We start from the raw sequence: 24,589 nt of genomic DNA on the forward strand, positions 1-24,589 counted from the left end.
GCGGGGCCTGGTGCGGGGAGCGCGGTCGCGCGGAGAGCGACGCGGCCGCTGGGTCTGAGGTGGAGGTGAGGTGGGGAAAGGCGGACGAGCAGGCGGGCCTGAGGGGGAGGCGAAGTGGGACGGACGGGGGCTGAGCGGGGGTGAGCGGAGCCAAGGCGGGTTGGGAGGGCGGCGGGCCTGAGGGGGAAGTGAGACCGGACGGGCGGCGGGGGTGGGGGTGGGGCGCGGTCCTCAGGGTCAGCGGTCCCGGAGGGAGCGGGGTGGAGCTGGGGAGGCCGGGACCGGCTAGGCAGGGGGAGCCCCCGGCTGAGAAGCTTCCTTTCCTCGCCCGGCCGGGCCGCGGGGCGGGAGGTGGCCCTGTGAGCGCGGCGCACGGGCCTGGAGTGGGGGTAGTGTGGGGCGGGGCGGGGCGCGGAGGGAGACCCTGGGGGCGGAGGCCCGAGACCCGCGTGTGAGGCGCTCGAACCCCGTCCTCGCGTCCAGGGCCGCGGTGTTCGCAGCGCCGAAGATGTGCGGGCGGACGTCCTGCCACCTGTCCAAGGAGGTCCTCGCCCGGGCCTGCGCCTACCGGGACCGGCAGGGCCAGCGGCGGCTCCCAGAGTGGAGGGACCCGGACCGGTACTGCCCGTCGTACAACAAGAGCCCGCAGTCCAGCAGCCCGGTGCTCCTGTCCCGGCTGCACGTGGAGAAGGTGAGCGCTGACCTGCCCTGCGCCCGTCGCTGCGCCTGTGCTGAGGCCTCCGGGACGGGTCACTGTTCCTGGGGCCCCAGCTGAGTGCTGCTCTGCAAGAGGCGCGCCATCCCTGGTGCCTGCCCGGTTCATATGCATTTGAAAACACTTTAAGGTAGCGTCTTCCACACCTCACTGATCATCAGGGACTTTTCAATATCTTTAAAAAAAAAAAAAAAGGATTTCCATGCCCCTTATGAGTCCATAAGCGAAGTCCGAATCTCTGGGCTTAGGGCAGGATTAAGACTAGCTAGTCTAAAAACACCTCTGACGTTTCTTGAACGTTTAAGTTTCTATTCTTTCTGATTGCGTCTTCAGTCTTTTTATGTTTGTCTTTTACTGAAGCTAGGAACAGAGGTATTTGGTTTGGGGTTCTGAAGTTTAATTGCATTTTTTATCTTTGTGGAATCTACTTCTGTAGTGTTGGAGTGGCCGATAACTTATAATCATGTTTTGGTTCTTGGCTTTATCTCCTGAAAGGGAGGGAGTATGTGCCCGTATGCATGCATACCTGCAGTGTAATAAAAATGCTTCATTCCAGGACTTCCCTGGTGGCGCAGTGGTTGAGAGTCCGCCTGCCGATGCAGGGGACACGGGTTCGTGCCCTGGTCCGGGAAGATCCCACATGCCGTGGAGCGGCTGGGCCCGCGAGCCATGGCCGCTGAGCCTGCGCGTCCGGAGCCTGTGCTCGGCAACGGGAGAGGCCACAACAGTGAGAGGCCGGCATACAGCAAAAAAAAAAAAAAAAAAAAAAGCTTCATTCCAGAAATCAGTAGTTTTTCCATGTCTTAAATATGTTAAATATCTTTGATATGTTTTTTAAAATCCTGATTGTTTCCATTCTGGATTTTTATTCTATCTGATCCATAATGCTTAAGTCACTTGATACAATTGATTATACTACCCTGCTAAATACTCTTCAGAACTGTTGTGATAATATGGTAGTCAAAAAAGATTCATTTTTCCGTTGTGGGGATCAGATTATTTTGAAAAAAAAAATACCAGACGCCTTTGATCTTTTTGGTTGAATGAACCCATTTACATGAAATAGTTTATTCTTGAGCCATTTTTAGTGGATGCATACTTGTTGAAACTAAAAGAACTTTTTTTAATGAGAGGCAAATCAAAGTAAAAACAGTATCATGGGGAACCTTGACTGGAAAAGGAAAAAATAAAACGTTTCAGAGGGAGGAATAATTTGAAGAGAAAGAAGGATTAACTGTTTGAGGTTTCTTATTTTTTTAGCCTCGGTTCTCTTTGTACCACGTCATTAAAATTATAGAATGAATGTTAGCTGGAAGAAAACTTTAACAGATGTAAAGACAGAAGTGTAGAAAGATTGTGAGTGGTCCTGGGTTACCCAGTCAGTGAGGGAAGAGCTGGTACCGAGGTCCAGTCCACTGTTCCCACTCCAGTGGATACTTCCTGGAACTAGGAACGGGGAAGGTGGAGCCCCTAAGCACAGCATAGCCCTCCTCTTCTGTCAGTGGTGTCAGTTTGCTGATGGAATGTTTTGACTCCACATCTCTAATAAATTTTGTAAAGGTTGCTAGGGGTTTCCTAATTTTGATAAATATTTGAGGTGTCATTTATCTGAAAATGAAAATAGTAAATTGTAAAGTGAAAATAGAACTATTTCAGGTCACTAATCCGTATCATCAGTGTCAGCGCATGTGTATAGATTGTAACATTTGCATTTGAAGCCACTGACTTGCAAATTACTTCCTCTTTCATTTATCTACCCCCAGGGCTACCAGCTGTTCAGGTTACAAGTCCAAGAGGGTAGAGGAAAAGATGACTAATATTGAGCAATATTTTCAGTATTTTGGCTTAGAAGCCGCTTTCTATTCATTGCTCCCAGTATGGGGCAGCCCTGTATTTGGGTTTGGTTTACAATTGTCCATTGAACACACTCAGGTTAAAGGTGATCAGTGGAATTTTTACGAGCATGATTTCTCAGCCTTGGCACTATTGACATTTTAAGTGGGATAATTGTTGTGGGAAGCTGACCTGTGAGTTGTAGAATGTTTAGCTGCGTCACTGGCCTCTACCCAGTAGATGCCAGTTTTCCCTAGGTCATCATAACCAAAAATGTCTCCTGACATTGCCAAATACCCATTCGATATACCCACTGGATGCCAGTGGGCCAGCCCTCACCCCCGGGCTTGGTGAAGTGAAGGTGGTGGGGGCGGGCAGTGTCAGAATTGCCCCATGTCCAGAACCTCAGATTTAGAGCTTTGTCTTGTAAATTTCTGATGCAAGATTGTTTAGTTGGCTGTGAGATAATGTTATCTCTTATTTTCATTTATGGTTTGTACTGGGGGCCCTTCTGCTTGGAAGGCACATTTGACACATTTGATTCCGGAAGGGAAAGAGGATTTACAAAAGTTCTGTGTTTTCACACATTCTTTCTCTTCCTTCATTCTCTACCCTACCATTTCTTCCAGGGCCACCTTTTCCTTAGTTATCCTGCGAGCTCATTTATTGGTTTTAAAGGCTGCTTCTGTCTTTAAGGAGAAGGAAACATATATGTATATATGTATATATACATACAATTGACCCTCATTCTTCGTAGATTCTGTTGGTAAATTTGCCTACTTGCCTACTTTGTAACCCCCAAAATAATACTCATGATGCTTTTGTAGCCATTCGTGGACATACAGAGTGGTGAAATATTCAAGTTACCCAAATACGTATTCCTAACTGAGATCAAGTAAGATGAAGTTCTTTCTTGTTTCACTTTTCATACTATAAACAAGTATCTTTTTTGAGATCTGTTTATTGCCATGTTTTTTGCATTTCTATGCTTTTTGTTGGTGATCTTAGTGTTTAAAATTGTCCCCAAGCATAGTGGTAAAGTGCAGGCTAGAATTCGTAAATGCAAGAAGGGCGTAATATGCCTTACAGAGAAAATACATGTGTTAGAGATGCTTCGTTCAGGCTTGAGTTACTGTGGCTGCTGGTCATGAATTCAACATTAATGAACCAACAATATATGTTAAATAAAGTTTAACATATAATAATAAATATTTTAAACAAAAACACACAGAAGACAAGGTTGTATATTGATCAGTTGATGAAGATGTTCTCACTATAGGTTCCTGGCAACCTAACGGTGTTTCCCCTAAGAGCTGCAGTTCAGTGTTCCCTACTTCAGTGTCATGGTAACTTTTTACAGCCTACCTGCCATGTATAACAAGAATGGTTCTGTGGTGTGTGTGTGTGTGTGTGTGTGTGTGTGTGTGTGTGTGTGTGTATGGCAAGGGGATTAACTAATACAGGCAAGATTTGGAAAGAAGTGGGACAGGATCCTGTGAAGAGCACAGTGGAGGAATTAGCTTTAAACAAAAGGGAAGCCCGGGACTTTCTTGGTGATCCAGTGGTTAAGACTCCGCGATCCCAGTGCAAGGGTCCTGGGTTCGATCCCTGGTCAGGGAACTAGATCCCGCATGCCGCAACTAAAGATCCCACGTGCTGCAACTTAAGACCCAGTACAGCCAAATAAATTTAAGAGAAAAAAAAAGGGAAGCCCTTCTAAGACACGACTACTGACGATTCCCCTCTTGGAATTCCATCCTTTCAACTTTTTTCATTCTGCTTTTATCTCTCTAGGAACTTTTTGTTGGACTGCACTTTTTCCTCATTTCTCCTTTTTGTTTTTGTACCCCCAGGTTTGATCCTGTGATTGATTTGCTCTCTAAGAAACTTTATCCTAATGGCTTTACCAGTCACCTTTGTATAGAAGATTTTGCTGTTTCTTTTTCATCATAACCTCAAAAAATATTAAACTACAATTAGTGTGCCTATTCCATGCCACACATCTAACCTCATAAGTAGCGGAGAAGGGACTTTTGAACCAGGGTCTTCTTACAAAGGCCATGTTCTTTCCTTTATACCAGAGGTTGGCAAACCGTGGTCCTCAGACCAAATTTGGCTCACTGCCTGTTTTTATAAATAAAGTTTTATTAGAATACAGCCATGCTCACTTGTTCTTTGGCTGCTTTCACACTACCAACGGTGGCAGAGTTGAGTTGCAGCAGAGACTGTGTGGACTCAGAAAGCCAAAAATATTTACTGTCTGGTCCATTACAGAAAAAGTTTGCTGACCCATTCTGTATACCATGCTGCCTCTCTCCTAAGCTTTAATTCCACATGCTTGTTGGACATAGTAAACCTCTGTCTGTGGATTTTATTCTAGAACTAACTCAGAACAACCTTTATATTATGTTCACCAGTGAGGAATTAGGACAGGGCATTGCAGGTATGGTTTGTCTCTTCCCTGGAGTCTGGGGCCTCAGCTGAAAAGGCATTGGGGCTAGAATCATCTAGAGCAGGAGGCAGAAAACTAGGGCCCTCTGATTATTTTTGTAAATGAAATTTTATGGGACAGAGCAACATCCATTTATCTATTGTCTATGGCTGCTCTGTCCCTATAATAGCGTTTATAACAAAGACTGTCAAGTCTACAGTACTTAATATTTAGCCTTTTAGAGAAAAGTTTACCAACATCTGATCTAGAGGCATCTTCACTGTCTTATCTGGCAGTTGATGTTGGCTCTGAACTGGGGCTTCTGACCAAAGCCCCTACATGTGGCCTCTCCACAAAGCCTGGGCTTTTTTACCAAGGTAGCTGGATTTCTTATATGGCAGCTCAGGGCAGCAAAGGCAGTGTCGCAGCAAACAAGGAGGAAGCTGAAAAACCTTTTCTGACTTAGCCTTAGAAATCATGCAGTGTCACTTGTGCCACATTCTGTTCGATAGAAGCAGGTCACAGGCCCGTCCAGATTCAAGAAAAGGGCACATAGGTCCCCCACACAGCTCTTGATGGGAGAAGCGTCGAAGACTTCGGGACCATTTTTCCAAGCTGCCACAGACTTCCCACTGTTATCTGAAATTCAGTGTGTGATATTTCCCCACATCAAACCTCTTTTCGGACTTTTCTCTTTTGTTCGATAGCACCATCATTATTTCAGGCTTCTGGGCCTGAAACCTTAATCATCCCTGTTTTCTTTGTCCATTTGACACCACAATTTCTTTTTTTTTTTTCTTTCTATCTTTTGAATGTCTTTTATTCTCACTACTGTCACCAGACCTACTGTACCACCCTAGTAGAACCTAAAATTCACTGTCTGCTCACTGGTGTCTTCCAGCTCAGTGTAGTACACCGTGAGAATAGTGTGTGTGTGTGTGTGTGTGTGTGTGTGTGCGCGCGCGCGCGCGCGCATTTTAATCTGTAGATTTCATCAAATTCTCAAGGGGCCAGTTACCCCAAAAGAGTTTAACAACCATGTGTTGAGGGTGAGGCCCTGAGACTACCCCCACATTTGGAGATGCGTTCGAAGGACTCAGCATATGACGTGGCTAAGGTTTATTACAGTGAAAGCATACACAATAGAATCAGCAAGGAAAAAGAAACAAGTAGAAATCTGGAGAAATTTATGCACAAGCTTCCTTATAGTCTCTCCTTCCTGTGAGGGGACACACCAAGCATGTTTTCTCTCCAGCAGTGAAAAATGTGGTAACTTTGTGCACTGTTTCTGCCCAGGGAAACCCATTAGAAACTTAAGCCCAAGGTTTTTGTTGGGGGCTGGTCATGTAGGCACTCTCTGCCTAGCAAGTACCAAAATGGTAGACTCCTAGAAGGAAAGCAGGTGCTCGGCATAAACCTCATTTTTTGCACAAAGTAGGCATAGTGTACCATCCTTATCAGTTAGGGGAAGGTGGAAACAAAATCCACGTTCTCAGATCCTAACTGAGGGCCAGTCCTGTAAGCAGGCCTTCCTAAAAATAGCATCCTCAGGCTTGCTATAACTTGGCTGCACAAAACCACTTCCTGCACATTCTTGACACGGCCCCTAATTTCATATCTGGTCTCTCCTCCCATCTCTTCTCTGTCTGATTCCTGTACCTCTTGTGGGAGCCAATCCAAGATCCACCTCACCCTATTCCCTCCCCTTCTGCCCCTCCCAAGGAGCTGATAATACTTCTTCATTCCATCTCTCACAGAGCACTCTCCACTGAACTTTTTTGACACTGCTTGTACCACTTATATGGCCCTTAGCCTATAGTATCTTAGTACTTCATATTTTTAATGTCTGTGCAGCCTCACAAGTTATAGTGCAAGCCCTTTGAGGTTAAGCACCTTTCATGTGCCCCCGTACTACCCTATGTATCCCTTAATCATAGCATGTACCGTTTTACATGATGGTTGCCTGTAACGTGTGCTTCTTGAGAGCTGGGGCCATGTGAAGTGCAGGGCCTAGTACTATGTCTCTCCTGCAGTAGGCACTAATTAAAAGTTTACAGAAATTAAACCTCTTTGTATCCCCCATCCTGCCCAAGCAGAACGTCATACATTCTGATAAATATGATTGCTAGAGAACTCAAATTACTCACATCATGATACATCATTAAAATTGTTTTCAAGTAGAATATTTCCCTATTAATAATCCTCTTTGTATTTTGAGACTCGTAGTAATGTAATGCATGTACTGAATTAGGTTTTCTAAATTTCATTATGATCTCCTCACTGGATCTTAACCTTTTTCGTGGCAGGGCGCAGACTCATCTGAGCGTGTCATTGCTCCCATGCGGTGGGGCTTGGTCCCATCTTGGTTTAAAGAAGCTGATCCTTCCAAGCTGCAGTTCAACACTAGCAACTGTCGTAGTGATACCATAATGGAGAAACGGTCCTTTAAGGTAGGTAGCTGGTCTAGGGAAAAGGCACATATTCGTTATTTTATCTAACAGAACTATTAGTGCCTTATATACCTGAGAAATAGTTCCAAAGTGTGTTCCCAGTTACTAATGTAGAGTGTTGTTCTGTTTATTACTGTGTGACAGAGCATGCCAAGACAACAGTTTATTATTTCTCATAATAAACCATGGGCTGCCTGGGCTCAACTAGACAGTTTTTACTCAACCAGAGGTTCTCATGTAGTTCTAATCAGATGACAGCTGCATGTCCCAGGTGGCTTCTTAACCCACGTGTGTGACACCTCAGCTGGGCTGAGTAGAACAACTGGAGGCCTTTCCGTGTGCCTGCTGGGGGTGTCAGGGTGGTCAGGCATCTCGCATGGCATCTGGCTTACCCAGAGTTCACCATCCCAGAGAGCAGGGCACGAGCTGCAGGGCTTTGTGACCTTGCCTTGGAAATCATAACAGCTTCGCTTCTGCTGCGTTCTATTGGTCATACAGAGCCAGCCTGACATCACTGAGGGAGGGGACTACTTAGCATGTGAATATTGGTAGGCGTGGTTCTCTGTGGGGCCAGCTTCGGAGACTGGCTACCACAGTGCCTGTTTCCTGCTATGTACATTATTTAATAATCTTTTCAGCATCTGTGTAAGTGTGACTTTATACGTAAGAAATGTGACATACAGAGGAATTAACTGCTCTGAGGTCACACATTGGCAGACCTGAGATTTTTAAGTCTGTGAAATATGTTTCTGTCACTAAGACCATATCTTGCTCATGTTTTCCCTCAGGTGCCTCTGGGAAAGGGAAGGCGCTGTGTTGTTTTAGCAGATGGTTTCTATGAGTGGCAGCGATGTCAGGGAACAAACAAGACGCAGCCCTACTTTATCTACTTCCCCCAAATCAAAACAGAAAAGGTATCATCAGCAGTGTGTATCTGTGTCTGTGTCTTTGTGTGTTTGGTATGTTCTCTGAGCTTCTTGGATTTTTGGTTTGATGTCTTTCCTGTTTTTTTGAAAATTCTCAGCCATTATCTATTCAACTATTTCTTCTGCCCCATTTTCTCTTCTCTTTCTGACATTCTAATTATATATGTGTTAGTTTGATATTGTCCCGTAGTTTTTGGATGTTCTTTTCTGTATATTTCATTCTTTTTTCTCTGTGTTTCAGTTTGAGTGATTATTGACCTGTTTTTACGTTCAGTCTTATTTCACTGAAATTGCTTATCTGCCTGTTCATGCATGTTGTCTACCTTTTCTATAAGAGCTATTATATATATATACGTAATACATAGCTAATATGTATATATAGTAATTACACTTAAATTCCTGTCTGATAGTTCAGCATTTGGGAAATGTAATCTCTTGAGTCTGGTCCTGTTGATTTGTATATATCTTGGCAGTTCATTTTTGGCTTTTTGTATGTCTTATAATTTTTTATTGATTGCCAGACATAGTAGATAGGACAGAGACTGAGATCAATAATATTTATGTCTGGAAATGGATATGTTTATTCTTTGTTGCTGCGCATGGGCTTTCTCTAGTTGTGGCGAGCGGGGGCTACTCTTCCTTGCGGTGCGTGGGCTTCTCATCGTGGTGGCTTCTCGTTGCGGAGCATGGGCTCTAGGCGCGTCGGCTTCAGTAATTGTGGCACGCGGGCTCAGTAGTTGTGGCTCAGTAGTTGTGGTGCACGGGCTTAGTTGGTCTGCTGTATGTGGGATCTTCCCAGACCAGGGATCGAACCCATGTTGCCTGCAATGGCAGGCGGATTGTTAAACTGCGCCAGCAGGGAAGCCCCTGTTTATTCTTTTATTAGGCCATTAATGTCCGAGGTTGAGTTGATCTTGTCCGGAGCTGAACTGGGTTTGGTTTTGTTGTGCATCACAGGCTTTAAATATTTCTCTGCTGTCACCTTGTGTTCAGGGTAAGGGTTGGTTTTCCAGAGGGTTTTTCTCAATAGCCCTGCTCCCTGCAGCTCTTGTTACTTCCCTTTGAGCCTGTGCCTTCGAGAGGATCTCTCCATGCTCTTGCCCCTCCCCCAGAAGCAGACTGCTGTTGCTTGTCATCTGGTGTACAGGGAGGTGGAGAGAGCTCTCCGTGGCCTTGGTTCAGTCTCAGGCTGAAGCAGAACTGTGTCCCCGGCTCTCAGGCTCAGGCTTTCTCAGTGATCCTGCTTCTCCAGGGGCGTAGAGGGTTTTTTCTTTTGCCCTTTTCCAGCCTCAGGGGGTCTTTACCTGTATCTTAGGAGCGATAGGATTTATCACTTTTACCCGGGCCCCTTAAGCTTTTTGTTCCTTAGAGGAGAAGTGACCAGGTAAGGCTTCTCACCATCCCTGAGGCAAAAGAGCTCCCCGTGTCTAGCACACATTGGCAAAGAAGCTTTCTCCAGTCTCCTGCCCCCAGTCTCTCTCGTGAGCTCCTGTGGAGGGTGGTCTGCAAGCTGAGGCAAACTTCCCTGAAGTCTGCAGCCCCCAGGGGTTCTGTGCCCTCAGGCTAGCCCACACTCTGCATCGAGCAATTTGTTGATAATTTTATCTGAATTCTTACCTGCTGTTTGAAGGAGGCCTTGTTTTCCTTCTGTTACCACTGGGAAGCCAGGACTGGTGTCTCATCTCCTCTTGGATGACCCTGTCTTTCCATAAAGTTCAGGCTAATTGGTTGCCCTGTGACCTCAGTTCTCTGATGAGTTTAAGTTACGGTTATTTAGATTCTCTACCTTTTTTTTTTTTTTTTTTTTTTTTTTGCGGTACGCGGGCCTCTCACTGTTGTGTCCTCTCCCGTTGTGGAGCACAGGCTCCGGACGCGCAGGCTCAGCGGCCATGGCTCACGGGCCCAGCCGCTCCGCGGCATGTGGGATCCTCCCAGACTGGGGCACGAACCCATGTCCCCTGCATCGGCAGGCGGACTCTCAACCACTGCGCCACCAGGGAAGCCCTCTACCTTTTTTTTTGTTAGGGTGGAGGTGACACTTTCCAGCTTTCTGTATTCTAGGCCTTGAACTGAATCTTAAATGGCAAGTAGGAGTTGGCATGATGAAAAAGGGAAGGAAAGACCTTTGGGGCAGAGGAAAGTTGCTTCTGCGAGATACAGGGGCATGAAATTGCATAAGAGCATCATCATTTAGAAATAGCTGGGCTTAATTCAAGTTAACATTGTCATTGAAAGCCGGAATCATGATCCAGGTCATGGAAGGCTGGAATATCCACTGAAGGTGTTAAACTGTATTGTGAAAGCGTTAAGGAGCCATAAATCTATTGCCTCAGTGAGTATCTGCCACCAAACCTCTTTCCTTCCGCGACGGTGGATCAAGAGGACCCATGCTAAAGGCACGGGCTGAATTCCTTCTAAAATGATTGCCGTGCTCTCGAGTCTGTAATAGTACCCAACCTGCAGAGGGGAGGGCGGCTGCTGAGTATCTAATCTACCATGAATTTTGCTTCCAGTCAGAGAGCATGGGTGCTGCAGATGGCCCTGAGGACTGGGAGAAAGTCTGGGACAACTGGAGGCCGCTGACGATGGCCGGGCTCTTTGACTGCTGGGAGCCCCCGGAGGGAGGAGACTGCCTGTATTCTTACACCATCATCACAGTGGATTCCTGCAAAGGCTTGAATGACATCCACCACCGGCAAGTCACACTTCTCATGCCTGGGTCCAAAAGGATTCAGGGCAGGGTTTGTCCTCTTTGCTTTTTGATAGGCAGCTTCTGTACGCACAGATTTAGAGAGTAGGAAACTAAGACAGTTGCTTCACAAAATACAGTCAGTTTGGCTGTAACATGACATGCATTCCTAAAAATCACCACACTATGCAGAATTGCACTATGAGAACCATAGGACTTACGGGAAATGTGGGACTAAGGGGACTACACTTAAAAATTTTGTCAGTGACACAGTAAAACAAAAAGAAAATAGGAATCTAGTAAAAACAGTACTATCGTTCCATGCATTAAGTGGTTAAGAAGTACATAGATACTACAATAAATATGGCATTTTACCTTAGAAAGACCTGAAACTGACTTGTGGAAGTGAGCGTCGGAAGAGTTGCAGCTTGTGTTGTTGTGCAGTGGTAGAAGGAAGATTCTGCAAAATTATCATCTTTTGCAGTCTTAAATCCTGGGGCATGTTCTTCTGCCTTTGAAACGTTGTTCCTTCGAGGCGTGCCTTTACGTATTTAATCAAAACTGAACATTTTGGTGCAATGTATGGCCTCCTCCAATTAACTTCAGTATCACTAGTGGAAATTCCTTAGCAGCATCTTCATCTGTGCTCATGTCTTCTCCCAACAGCTGAGAGCTCTGGAAATTGCAGCAGTGTTTGAGGCCACCAAAACAGCCATTACTAGCGCTAAGAGGAGCCACCTCTGTGGTGTTTTTGTGGTCTTTGTGTATAGAGAGGGCATTCTCTTTGTGAGAAAGCTTCCAGGTTTTTAGTTTTTTTACTGTTCGGCTTTCAGTCCATATACTAAATCTTGCCATTGCTTCTATTCCTTCAGACCTGGCTGGTATTGACTTCATAACACTTCTTGCAATTGTTCCAGCCGTGGATGTTCCTTTTCTCCCAGCCCTGTTACTGTTGTGGATCCTTTATGTCTGTTGCTCAGGAGATGTCACATGTTCTCTTCTTGCTTTCAAGACGCTTTATTATTATTTCACGCTTCTCATCAAGACTTACAAGTTTTCTGTTTGCATGCACTGCTTAGCGTGTTTGAGCCAGGAAGCTTAGACGTGTTTCAGATGTTGAACGAATGGTTTTTTTAATATAGAGAAAAGTTTACAAATGCAAAGTAAGAGCAGAGCACTTCGGAGGATAATATGCAGTGAGCCAAGGTAGCCGTCAGTGTTTGAGATGTGTGCATTTTGTGTGCTCTTACAAGGCTCAGTTCAGCAGGGTGCAGTTTTCTGTGTTCACTTTGTGTTTCTCACAGACAAAACCGTATATAAGCAAAGGCAAAATTAGCATTATGTTCTAAAAAAATAATAGATCAATCACATTGGAACAGATTTTCATTTTAAAAACAAGCGTTATGGGACCTCGCTGGTGGTCCAGTGGCTAAGACTCTGTGCTCCCAATGCAGGGGGTCTGGGTTCGATACCTGGTCAGGGAACTAGGTCCCACATGCATGCCGCAACTAAGAGTTCACATGCTTCAGCGAAGATCCTGCACAAGGCAACAAAGATCCTGTGTGCTGCAACTAAGACACAACGCAGCCAAATAAATAAATATTTTAAAAGATATTTAATAAAGTAAAAAACGTTAGCAGAACTGACTAGTGTAACATTTTCACAGTTTTTGCCAGATCTGAGTGTCCTCAGAAGTAATTTTATGATTTTTTGCTGAAAAGAATGCAGTGCTGCACAAACTGGATTACCTGTTTTAGCCCTCTTGTCCTAAGCGTTCTGTCTGAAATGATGCTTTCATGGGATATAATAGTTCTAGTTTTTGCTAATTCACCTTAAAATAAATTCCTATTTCATCTAATCTAAGATTTTGTACCACTATTTTATACATAGTTAAGAAAAATAAAGTGCTGCCAATTACTGCCAATTAAACTGTGATAGTGCAGAGATGCCATTCATCATAAAATGCATCTGGATTTAAAGGATCTTAAAATACCCCTTTTTTAAAATATTTATTGATTTATTTAAATTTATTTGGTTGCCCCAGGTCTTAGTTGTGGCAGGCGGGCTCCTTAGTTGCAGTTTGTGGGCTTCTTAGTTGTGGCAAACTCTCAGTTGCAGCATGTGTGTGAGATCTAGTTCCCTGATCAGGGATGGAACCTGTGCCCCCTGCATTGGGAGCTTGGAGTCCCAACCACTGCACCACCAGGGAAGTCCCTTAAAATACTTTTTAAAAGTACATGTTTGGAGGAATTCCCTGGCGATCCAGTGGTTAGGACTCCGTGCTTCCACTGCTGAGGGCCTGGATTCGATCTCTGGTCGGGGAACTAAGAATCCCATAAGCCATGCAGTGCGGCCAAAAAAATAAATTAAATTAAAATAAAATAAAATGTTTGACTTGTTGAAGTAATAATAATTATTAAAATAGATGTTAACGCATTTATCTCCTATCTGTACCACCCACCAATGAAGTGTGTACATTCTTTGCATTGGCCTAGAACATAAAATTGGGGGCTAAACAAGGGATCTTTTCCTAACATCTGCTGGGTACCAGGAGTCATCTGAGGCAGGCTCTTTGCTTTTCTGAGCCATAGTTTCCTTTTGTTCACAATTATATAAATAGCTCTTTCTTAGATAAATCTTCCATGGGTGATAAGGCTGGAGAGTATTGTTGATAGACAAGTTTTCCAGGGTTTATTTTCCCTTTAAGTCTAGGCTGGAGTGTCGTAAAGGTCACCAGTTTGCTAGCGTGTACACTGGAGTGGATCCACTCATAGCACGGGGCACTGTCTTTGCCATCTGACTCTGTTAAGCTGGGTCTCCTGGTGTTGAGTTTTGTGCCCTGTGGGTGGGTGGGGGGGACACCGGGCAGCAACTGGCACGTGAGGCGCGGAGAGAGGGTGAGCTGCTGCTTGGGGCAGTTTGCGCTTCAACTGACCGGGCCTTTCTCCCCGCCCCCCCCCCACCCCACCCGCGGCTCCCAACCACTGTCTTCACCTCGCGGGCTAGGATGCCTGCCATATTAGATGGAGAGGAGGCAGTCTCTAAGTGGCTGGACTTTGGGGAGGTCTCAGCTCAAGAAGCTCTGAAGTTAATTCACCCCACAGAGAACATCACCTTCCATGCAGTCTCTTCCGTGGTGAACAACTCCCGAAACAACACTCCTGAGTGTCTGCTTCCTGTTGACTCGCTGGTCAAAAAGGTAGGGCCTATGACTATGATAGTCCTTTCTGAGCTTTCTGTCTTCTGTCAGTGTGACCTGTTAATTTTATGCCATGACCTTTCACAATCAGAGATTGAATACAAACCACCCCAAATTCACCTTCCTCGTGCACGGCAAGGTGGACCAGAGCAGTGACTCTCAAAGCTGGCCGCGACCCGGGAGTCCTCAGGAGACCTGTTTCAAAATGTAAATGCCAGCCTCTGTCTAGACCTACTGCTTCAGTATTCAGGGCTGGGCTTGGGCTTCTGTATCTTTAAGAAGCTGCCTTGGTGGGTCTGATAATAACCCAAGTTTGAGGATTCCTAATCTAGAGGGTGATTGTGAGAAGGACAAGGAGCCCTCGACCATAACTGTATCTCTCGCCAACCAGATGTGTGATTTATGTCTGTTTTCTGCACCTCTTTTCCCAGCTACAAGATGGAGGAATTCCAATCGTCGTTCTCCTTCAGGGGGATCTGAGAACATTCCTGCCGTGAACTTTAACTTCTTAGAATTGGCAGGGATCCAGATGATTTTGAAGGGAAGGTGAACAGGCAAGAGGCCTCAGTGAGAAGGAAGTTCCAGAGTAGAAGCTGGCCCCTGCTGATACCCGGGGTGAAGATTTAGGAGTAGCAACTGTTTGTAGGTGGCATAGAGGGACCTGAAGTAAGACATGGATCTGAGTGTCCCAAAGTAGGCGTCTTAGGGTGCCTGAGAAGTGTGAAGGACAGTGATGGCTAGAACAGCTGCCCCCTTCCCCACTTTTCTAAGTTTATTAAGTTTTCATACTCACTGTCAGTGTCATCTTTTTTCTCTCAGTTCTGTCGAACTCCTGCACCCCTGACACTTTTTTTCATTACCCGTCTCTAAAAATGTCATTGTATGCATTCCTTTTGCACTAGACACTGCCCCATTTCTGCCATGGTCTTTCCTCCAGAAGAATTCAAAAAAAAAAAAAAAAGAATTCACATTCTGGAGAGGTGGCATCGTGTGAACTCAGAAGCTTCAGTCTGGGGTTGGCGAAGGTGTAGAGGAAGCGGAGGGAGCGGGGCTGGTGGGGGGCTGTGCGGAGGGCGGTGCCGCGGGAGAGAGCTGTGCTCCGGCCCTCGGCCCTCGGCTGACTCCCGCCCTGCGACTCTCCTCCCCACACCACACTGCCTGGTCCTGCTGAAGCACACACTTTTCCCTGACACTGCTTCATTGTCTGCCCGTGTTTGGAGTGCCCAGCGGCTCTCTTCTCTGGCTGGTCCCACACACCTCTGGGAAGCCTCTGAGAGCTGCTCCCTACTCCTTGCAGCCCTTGGAACGCACTCTGCTCCTCTTATCCCACTCCTGATTAGGGGCCCCATCTGGCCCTTGGTGACATTTTCCAAGCCTAGGTCAATACCTAATGCCTCTTCCCCTCTTTCTTCCCTTGGAGTTGGCCTGTTTCCACAAGCTTGAGCTGGTGGTTTGAGCTTTTCCTTCTTTCTCCTAGGAGCCCAAGGCAAGTGGCAGCAGCCAGAAGATGTTGCAATGGCTGGCCACAAAGTCGCCCAAAAAGGAAGACACCAAAGCACCCCAAAAGGCAGAGTCAGATGTGCCCCAGTGGTCCAGCCAGTTCTTGAAGAAGAGCCCGCTCTCCCACAGGAGAGGCGCTGACCTCCTGGAGCGATGGCTGAAGCGGGAGAAGGAGGAGGAGCCTGTGGCCAAGCGGCCTCACACCCAGTAGCGCAGGACTTACAGAGGCCAAGGCCAAGGCGTGCTGCGCTGAATACCATGGTGATGACAGGTTGGGGGGGGGGTGTTCCTTGGAGGAGGTAGCACGGTGTTAACAGTTGTGGCTTCTTGGGGGAGGGGGTGTCCTGACTGTGACCGGGGAACCCCAGTGGGGTGGGTGGGCAGCCTGGGAAAAGGGAGAGGTACCACCATCAACTCATGATGGGGGGCGGGGGGGGCCTTGTGCCCACAGCTGTCTCCTGGTGGCCCAGGGACCTTCCCTCAGAGTCTGACCCTGCTGGCGGTTCTCAGCATGACCTGGTAGTGCTTAGCAGAGGCTGTTTTCTGTTTAGCCTTCGGGCTCTTTCAGTGCTTTGGAATTAAGTTCTTAAAACATTGTATTTTTTTCTGAATAAAGTGTTTGATAAACAGTTTACATTTCAGAAAATGCTGCTGGTGGGAGGAACTCGGGATCTCACTGTTTTCTCCTGGCATAGTCCTAGGGAATGGTTTTGTCACAATGTGGGGCACTGGGGTTTTTGTGGACAAAACTTCCTTTCTGGAAACAAAAAGACTTGGTGGGGCACTCTTCATTGAGTCTCTGTTCACTCTTAACACTTGGAAGTTGCCCGAATCTTTTAGCTTAAAACCAGCCAGAGTGCCTGCCAAATACGAGGGGTTGCAGAGGCCAAGACCCCTGCATGGGGAGTGCAGGATCTGGGTGCGAGCCCTGCCCAGATTCGCGGCCCCTGGGTGGAGCAGGGCACGGAGGGTGACACGGGTTTGGGGGCCATCCGCCCCAGCCTGGTCAGCGCCCCCGCGGTTTGTTCTGCAGGCTCGTCCCAGGCACCACTCTGTAATTAGATGTTTGGGTGGTTGTGACTGTACGCCTCCCCACCCAGATGACTGGATCCGTGAAGGCACGGACCGCTTTCGGCCCACGTGAGCAGGAGGCCTGCCAAGGCTCCTATAATGTGGCTGCGCACTAATGCGCGCGCAGCCCTCCAGGCTTAACCGGATGCCACGCCTCGGGGGGCGAGGAGCGGGCCGCCCACGGTGGGGACGCCGAGGCCGAGGGGCCTTCCCAGGGATCCGGGGACAGCCTCCAGGAGGGCCGCGCCGGGCACGCCCCCTCCCCCCCGCATCCGGGCGTCCGGGAGACGGAACCCGCCAAACGCGGCCCTGGCGGCGGGATGGATATGGCGCCTCCGCGCGCAGGCTGAGGCGCGCACGCCGCCGCCGGGCCTATGCAAATCAGGGATCGCAACCTCACCAATCAGAGCGGGGCGCCGGCGCTGTTCCTGCCAATGGGGGCGAGCGACGCCGGCGGGCGGGATCCCCGCCCCAGACCCTAGGCCTCCAAACTCTTCTTCCGGGGGGCGGCGGCGGCGGCGACGGAGTGGCGGGTGGGGTTTGGAGAGCAACCTCGAGGGGCGCGGGGCGCTTTCCCCGGGCCTGCAGTTTTCTCTGGGCTCTTTGGCACGGGGTTGTAGTAAGAGATCTTACAGATACCTTACTACCAGAATGTTGACTGTTAACGACTTTTGTCGTATTTGCTTCAAGTTTAATGAGCGACAAAAGTAAAACTCCCTTTGTTTCTCCTCGCTTTTCCCCACTCTTTTTCAGGGTTCAGTTTGGTGGGGTCGTTTACCAGGCAGAATAGAGTGTTCTCAGGAGCCTGTGTCCTTTTCATTCAGGTTTTTATACTTTGACATAAATGTGATGTTAAAAGCACATTCTTGTATCAAAACATTGTTTTGTGATATTCAGGTTTACATAAATGGTATCATCTTGGCCATTTCCTTCGGCAGTTTTTTCCCCCTATCTGAGTCATCAGCTTTACTAGGTATTGCCAAGTTGCTCTCCAAATTTTCACTAGTTTCAGGGGCATGTGATTACCGTTTTCCCACCTTTTGCCAATACTTACTCCTGCTTGTTAGAGCAGCATAGCATCCTGTCCTGCCCTGCTCTTCCTTTTTTTTTAATTATTCATTTTTTATTTTATTTTTTATTTTTGGCTGCGCTGGGTCTCCTTTCGTGGTGTGATCTAGTAGACCAGGACCCCAACTGTTCTCAGGGCAGGAGGTACAGCTCTTGAATGAGGCTGTCTGGCATCTCAGCTGGGCTCCCAGCTGGCAGGCCCTCCTCACCCCACCCTACCTGCACGATGACCAGGCTTGCTCCAGGCCTTAGGGGACCCTTTCCTGCTCTGAAGCCTTAGAGCAGGCAGAGGGTCCCCTAGACTCCAGATTCTAGTAGACGGGTGTCTCCCCCACTGCTGTCTGCGGTCCCTCTGGATCCATCTCTTCCTGCAAAGCTTGTGTACCTGAAGCACGGTCCTGCTTTGTATAGAAGCAAGCAGAACAGACGGAGGCAAGGGAGGGGCTTGGCCCACAGCGCACAGCTTGGCATAGGTAAGTTGAGGGCAGATCTGAGGGGCTCCTGGCCTGGGAACGGTGTCTCAGTTTGCAGAGTTTAGACAAGACCCTGCTTGCTGCCAGGAGAGCCCAGAGGGTAGGTCGGTGGTGGGAACCAGAGAGGGTAATGCGTGGACTCAGACTCTCTACCTCTTCTTAGCCAGAATGAGGAGCAGTCCGCGATGGGAGGTGTGGAACCTCATTCCCTGGGGAAAGGAGCTTTGGCTCGGGCTGTATGGAAGGGTCCCTAGTACATACAAAACTGACCAAGTCCTTGGCTCTCTCTGAGACTTGGTTTGCCCGTCTCTGAATCAGGAGAGTAGGTGCTCACAGTTGAACTCCCAGGATCCCACAGCCACAGGCGCTGGTTGTTGGAGACCGAGAACCTACCTCTTGTCATGGTGTCCCTCATGTGGTGATGGGTGAGGGTCCCCCTTGCGTCCCGGGGCTCCAGGGAAGAGAGGCATGCTGCAGGCTCCGCAGGCAACACTCCCAGCAGGCAGCGGAAGCTAAAGGACTGTTTGGAGGAGCTGGGGCTTCAGTGAAAGCGGTTGGATAATCACACTGAATAACACAAAAAGTTTTGTAGGGCAAGCCAGGCTGGGGCAGGGCCCCAGTGCCACACTTTTTGCCCCTGATGGAGGCAGCTGGAAGAAAGCCAGGAGCTGGGAGAGGCAAGAGGAGGTGAGTGAGAATAGGGAAGCACATATGTGCAGGGTGCACTGTGCGAGGCTCTGGGGTCCTAGGAGCAGCCCTGTGGGAGGAGGTGGTCACCCTGGTGCAGGCCCTCAGCACGGGCAGCCTGGTCTCTGCTGTCACCACTGTGTGGTGTCCTTTGGCTCCGGCTCCATCAGGACACCACCATTCGAAGCTTCTTGTCTCGTGACGCAGCCAGAACAGCCCACACAGAAGATCAAGGTGAGTGATCGCAGAGGTGGCGACCGAAGGCCACATGGAGTCACACGTGATTTTGCTTGGGCCATACAGTGTTTATTTATTTTTAGTTGTGGTAAAATACACAGGACGTAAGATTTACCATCTCAACCATTTTTAAGTGTCCAGTTCAGTGGTATAAATACAATACATTCACATTATTGTGCAACCATTACCACCACCCATCCGCAGAACTCTTTTCATCTTGCAAAACTGAAATTCTGAGCCCATTAAACACTAACTCTCCATCCCCCGCCAGCCCCTGGCACCCACCATCCTACTTCCTGTCTCTGTGAAGCTGACTCCTCTAGGAACCTCATATAAGTGGGATCATCCTTGTCCCTTTGTGACTGGCTTATTTCACCGAGCACGCTGTCTTCCAGGTTCATCCGTGTTGTCTCAAGTGTCAGAACTTCCTTTTAAGACTGAATAATATTCCATTGTGTGTAGAGACCACACTTTGTTCGTCCATCATCCATTGACAGACACCTGGGTTGCTTCCGCCTTTTGGCTGTTGTGAATAGCGTTGCTATGAACATGGGTGTGCGAATCTCTCTTTGAGTCACTGTTTTCAGTGCTTTTGGGTGTGTCCCCAGAGGTAAAATTGCTGGATCAATTCTACGTTTGATTGAGGAACCTCCATACCGTTTTCCAGCAGCTGCAACATCTTACATTCCCACCAACAGGGCACAAAGTTCCAGTTTCTCCACACCCTCACCAAAACTTTTTTTTTTTTTTAATGGTAGCCATCCTAATGGGTGTGAGGTGGAGTATTTCTTTTTTTAAGCCCACATTTTAAAAGTGGGAGGTTTCACAAAAAGAAGTTTATAGTTTCCACATAAAATATTCTCAGGAGGGACTTCCATGGTGGCACAGTGGTTAAGAATCTACCTGCCAATGCAGGGGACACGGGTTCAAGCCCTGGTCCGGGAAGATCCCACATGCTGCGGAGCAACTAAGCCCGTGCGCCACAACTACTGAGCCTGCGCTCCAGAGCCCTCGAGCCACAACTGCTGAGCCTGCACACCACAACTACTGAAGCCTGCATGCCTAGAGCCCGTGCTCTGCAACAAGAGAAGCCACCACAATGAGAAGCCCATGTACCGCAACAAAGAGTGGCCCTGCTCACCGCAACTAGAGAAAGCCCGCGTGCAGCAACAAAGACCCAACGCAGCCAAAAGAAATAATTAAAAAAAAAATTCTCAGGAGGTGGCTCTGATGACTGAGCCCCGTGTGGGACCACTGCCGGCCGGGGCACCCTCCTGCCAGGCCTCCCTGGATGGCCCACGCCCCTCCATGCCTCGGGAGGGGAAATCAGAAACTTTCAGGAGGTGCTCCTAATAGGTCTGAGAAGGTGGGAAGCTCTGTCCACATTCCGCTGCATTGCTGCCTGGAGACCATCAGTAGGACTGGGTGGTCACTGCCCCTCTTCAGGGGGGTCTGTGTCCTCCAGTTGGGCAGGCTGTCCTGCCCGGCCTGGGGCCTGTGCTCCTCTGTGTCTGAGACCCTGGTGCAGTTCACACGCACCCATTCTGTTGTGGGGAACCATGATGGCTTCGTACTGTGTCAGTTTGGCTGCACTGCACTACCTCTCCCAGAGCGCCCTCGCTGCTAGGTTTCCCGGTAGGGTGGGCCACAGGCAGATTCTTGCCAGATTTGGAAGGAAGCAACCATTTTGGTTGGTGAGCTGCTGATTTACCTCCTTGCTGGGAAGTGGCACCTGGGCCTGCAATTACTCTACTTTCCCTGGACTCTGCTTCAGTTTTTCTGACTACTGGGCCAGGTGTGGACATGTTGAGCTCTGGATGAAAGGTCTCAGCTTCTGCAGGATACCCTCATCGCCAAGGTCAGAGGCAACATGGACATGGGTTTCAGTCCTGTGCTAAGTGCCAGGCCCTGCCCTGGCAGAGGACAGCTTTAGCTGGGTTGGTCCCCAGCAGTTGAATGGGTGGAGACCCCATTCTTTGGGTCGCTCAGGCTCCTCGACCTGGAAAGGGGCCTTTGCAGTGTGTGCAGAGCTGTCCGGGGCCCAGGGAGAAGTAGCACCCAGGAGTGCAGAGGGTAGACCCGAGATCCTGAGGAGGTTCACAGGGAGGCAGGGTCCCAGCCCTGTGAGGGGAAGGAAGCGGCTTCACAGGAGGAGAGAGCGCTACCCAAGGGGTACAAGAGACCGAAACCTGAGACCCTGGCCGGGGGTGGTGTGTTCAGACTGCCCTGGTCAGCAGGTGAGTAAGAGAAATCTTTTTTGGCTCTGTTTATAGGTGAGGGCACTGAGGCTTGGAGAAAACAGCCTTGCCCCAGAGAAAAGACCATGGTGGACCCAGGCTCAGAACCCTGACCTCATCCTCTGTGGGCCCCCCACCCAAGTCCCCTCCATCGGTGGGTGTGGGCGTGGGCTGTTGCTGTGCCCTATCTCACAGACAAGAAAACCACCTAGTCCTTTGTCTCCTTTGCTGCACAATGGATACCTCCTCCAGGGCCTCAGTGTCACGTGCCTTCAGTGTTCACCTGGAATTGAGGCCCCTTGAAGCCAAATCCAAGAGACAGTAAGTAAATGAGCTCCCCCGCTCTGTGCAGGAGCTGAGTGTGGTGTCAGGGCAGAAAATACACCTTCAGCACCAGTAAGGTGAGTGTTGGAACACCTCCCTCGCTGGGCTGTCTTGAGGCTGAGGTCTCTGTCCTTCCTCAGAGTGCCTGGCACACGCCGAGTGTTCATTCAACTTCAGGATGTGGGGCCCACCTACAGAGATGCAGCTCAGCCGAAGGGTCTGAGTGAGCAAGTTGGGAAGGTGGGGGACCTGTGGGTGGAGGACAGTGGGACCCTAGGAGAGTGGTTTTGAGGAAGAGCAATTTGAATAGATGACAAGGTCCAGGATATGGGCATGGGAGGATAAAGTGAGTTAAAGGAATGAGAGACCAGATTGCAAGGGACATAAACCCAATTTCAACTAGCTTATGTGAAAAACAAGTATCAGCTCACAGAATAGCCAGGTCTATGTAGCTTCAGGCATGGCTGGATCCAGACGCTGCATTAATGTCCTTTGTTCTTGGCTCCACTTTTATGTCTTGGCTCTTTTTTCAGGTGGGTTTTCCCTATGTGTTGACAAAGATGACCACTGGCAGCTCTGGCCCCAGTGTCCCTACCCTTAGTGATCCTGGGTGAGAGAGCACCTCTTTCTCACTAGTTCCAGGAAGTCTCAGGATTGACTCATTGAACTCACTGGGGTCAAGAACCAGTTTCTCCAATCATTGTGGCCAAGGAACAGACGAAACACCCAACAGCCAGGTCTTTGGTCACGCAACCATCCCTGGGACTGGTAGGGTCAGACCCCCCCAGAGCCATGTGGCCTGAGAGTAGGGGAGCGGTTTGTCTCCAGAAGAAAATTAAAGTGCTTTTTATTATCAGAAGAATGAGCCATGCTACCTGGAGAAGATAGGCCTTGGCATGGACAACAAGCCAGAGGCTAAGACTTCAAAGTATGGAGGGGGGCAGTGGTGACAAGGGTGTGGGGGTCAGCATCAGGGCCAGAGGCTGCTGGAAGAGCCAGGTGGTATGAGCGGTGAAGGGCGGATTTCAGTGGGAAATCTGGAAGGACAGTGTGGCATAAGGCCAACCTGAAGGGCACTTTCGGGCCTTGGAGCTCACGGGATGTCTTCAAAGGATAGAGAGTCAGTAGGGGTGGAGCTTTGGTCAGGGAGGACTCTGGGAAGGGGAGGTGGCTCAGTGTGAAGGGTTGGGCAGGAAGGAGTAGTGTCCACGTGCCCAGGTCCCTGCAGCCCTTCCAACCCTCTCTGAACCTCAGGGCAACCTAGGAGAGTGTCAGAAACCCAAGCCCCAGGCCCCAGCCTCAGATGCTGACTTGGACAACTGGGGTGAGCCCAGGTGGCATCTGGGCTTGGGTTTCTGGTTTAGGGAAAGAGGGTGTGGAATGGGAGGACTCCCGTTTAGCTGGCCAGGAGCGCCATCCCCCAGAACCCTGGGGAGGCTGCGGCCTCTCACTGCTGCTAGCTGCTGGTGGCCTATTGCTTGGCTCTGCAGGCAGCTTGGGACCGGCCAAGGCTGGCACGGTGGCCCTGCAGCAGGGCACTGGGCACACTGCCCCAAAATCAAAACTGCAAAGTAGATGAAGCTGTTACTGATCAGTAAGTGGCCAGGACGTGGGCTGACAAGGTGGGTGGAGTTCCCAAGAACTGAAAACAGCCTTTGCCCTAATGCCAGCCGGATCAGGGCCCCATCTGGCTCTCAAGTCTCTCTCTCCGAGCTTCTGCCTCGAGGGCAATGATGTGGCACCCCTGTGACTTCTGTCTCCCCACTTCTCCCACACTGGAAGCGTGGGCAGGGCAGGCACCTGTGCTGGTTTGGCCCGCTGCTGTGTGCCCTGGGCCCAGGCCAGGGCAATAACACATTGGCAGTTGGCCCTGCAGTTCCCTGGGGCAGGAAGCAGTGGGGAGAACCTGCAGCAGGGTGGAGAGAGACTTGAAGTGGGACTGGCTGGCCACTTGCTCAGCGTGGGAAGGGTCTGCCCTGCTACCCAGCCTGTGTGCCAGAGGAGGGTAGTGGCTGCCAGGCCATGGTCAGGGTCACTTGCCGGCCAGGGCCTCTTCTCTAGGCGAGATCCCCTGAAGCTCTCTCACCTACTTGCTCAGCCTGGTCTGTGCATATGCACTACCCTAGAATGCTGTCTGGCTTTCCACTGCTCCAGGGCTCTCCCTGTTTTGGAGGGTTGTCCCTTCATAGGAGCATCTGTCAGAATAGGCCTCAAGTCTAGTGCCCAACTAGAAGCACAACTATTCCATAAGATGGACACGAAGGGTGGGAGGGTGTCCCAGGGTTGAGGGTCATTCCTGCCAATTTGTCTGTAACCCTGGGTCCCGTGTGCACTCCAGAGTAACTTACAAGCTCCAGGAGGGTCAGAGCCTTGCTCAGACCACACCTGTTAGTGGTGAGTGAACCAAAACCTGGCTCCACTGTCCCTGTCAGAGTAACACGAAGTCTCACTGAATTCGCAGTAAGCTCTGTGAAGACCCAGCGTGCGGTGACCTTGTGAGACGTGAAGGTCTCTAACTCGCAGACCCCGCAAAGCCCCCGCTCCCCCACCCCCCAGGCGGTGGACCCAACTGCCTATCTACCAAGGTAAACTCCGCACCTCCTTCGGGGACCAACCGGCCCCCTCTCATGCCGGGCTCCGGGCCTGCACCTCTAACGGATCCAGGATGCTGGGGACCCGCCCCCCATCCAGCCCAAGCCCCGAGGCGGCCACGCCCAACCCTACTCCACTCGGAAGAAAACAAGAGCGG

At 49.3% G+C, this 24,589-nt stretch overlaps 1 protein-coding gene across 2 annotated transcripts; it reads left to right on the forward strand.

The window, feature by feature from the left end:
• The first annotated feature begins 9 nt into the window (after positions 1-9).
• Positions 10-16,366, forward strand: HMCES (5-hydroxymethylcytosine binding, ES cell specific). 2 transcript variants are annotated; one of them, XM_082664763.1, is made up of 7 exons: positions 10-65; positions 484-691; positions 7,286-7,429; positions 8,218-8,343; positions 10,869-11,050; positions 14,051-14,243; positions 15,721-16,366. In XM_082664763.1, the coding sequence occupies exons 2-7, from the start codon at positions 509-511 to the stop codon at positions 15,952-15,954; spliced, it is 1,062 nt and encodes a 353-aa protein (XP_082520889.1). In that variant the 5' UTR covers positions 10-65; positions 484-508; the 3' UTR covers positions 15,955-16,366. The 2 variants fall into 2 exon arrangements, with proteins under 2 accessions (XP_082520889.1, XP_082520890.1); XM_082664764.1 differs by lacking the exon at positions 10-65 and adding an exon at positions 104-140.
• Positions 16,367-24,589: the final 8,223 nt, after the last annotated feature.

The sequence above is a fragment of the Grampus griseus genome (genome assembly GCF_964374135.1).
Source record: "Grampus griseus genome assembly, chromosome: 10".
Classification (NCBI taxonomy): Eukaryota; Metazoa; Chordata; class Mammalia; order Artiodactyla; family Delphinidae; genus Grampus; species Grampus griseus.

What these genes read in the sequence shown, in the direction of transcription:
- HMCES (XM_082664763.1), top strand. Translation starts at nt 509, where the DNA reads ATGTGCGGGCGGACGTCCTGCCACCTGTCCAAGGAGGTCCTCGCCCGG. An exon ending in CCCGGCTGCACGTGGAGAAG is followed by an intron (nt 692 to 7,285) that starts GTGAGCGCTGAC and finishes TTTTCGTGGCAG; the next exon opens with GGCGCAGACTCATCTGAGCG. An exon ending in TTGACTCGCTGGTCAAAAAG is followed by an intron (nt 14,244 to 15,720) that starts GTAGGGCCTATG and finishes TCTTTCTCCTAG; the next exon opens with GAGCCCAAGGCAAGTGGCAG.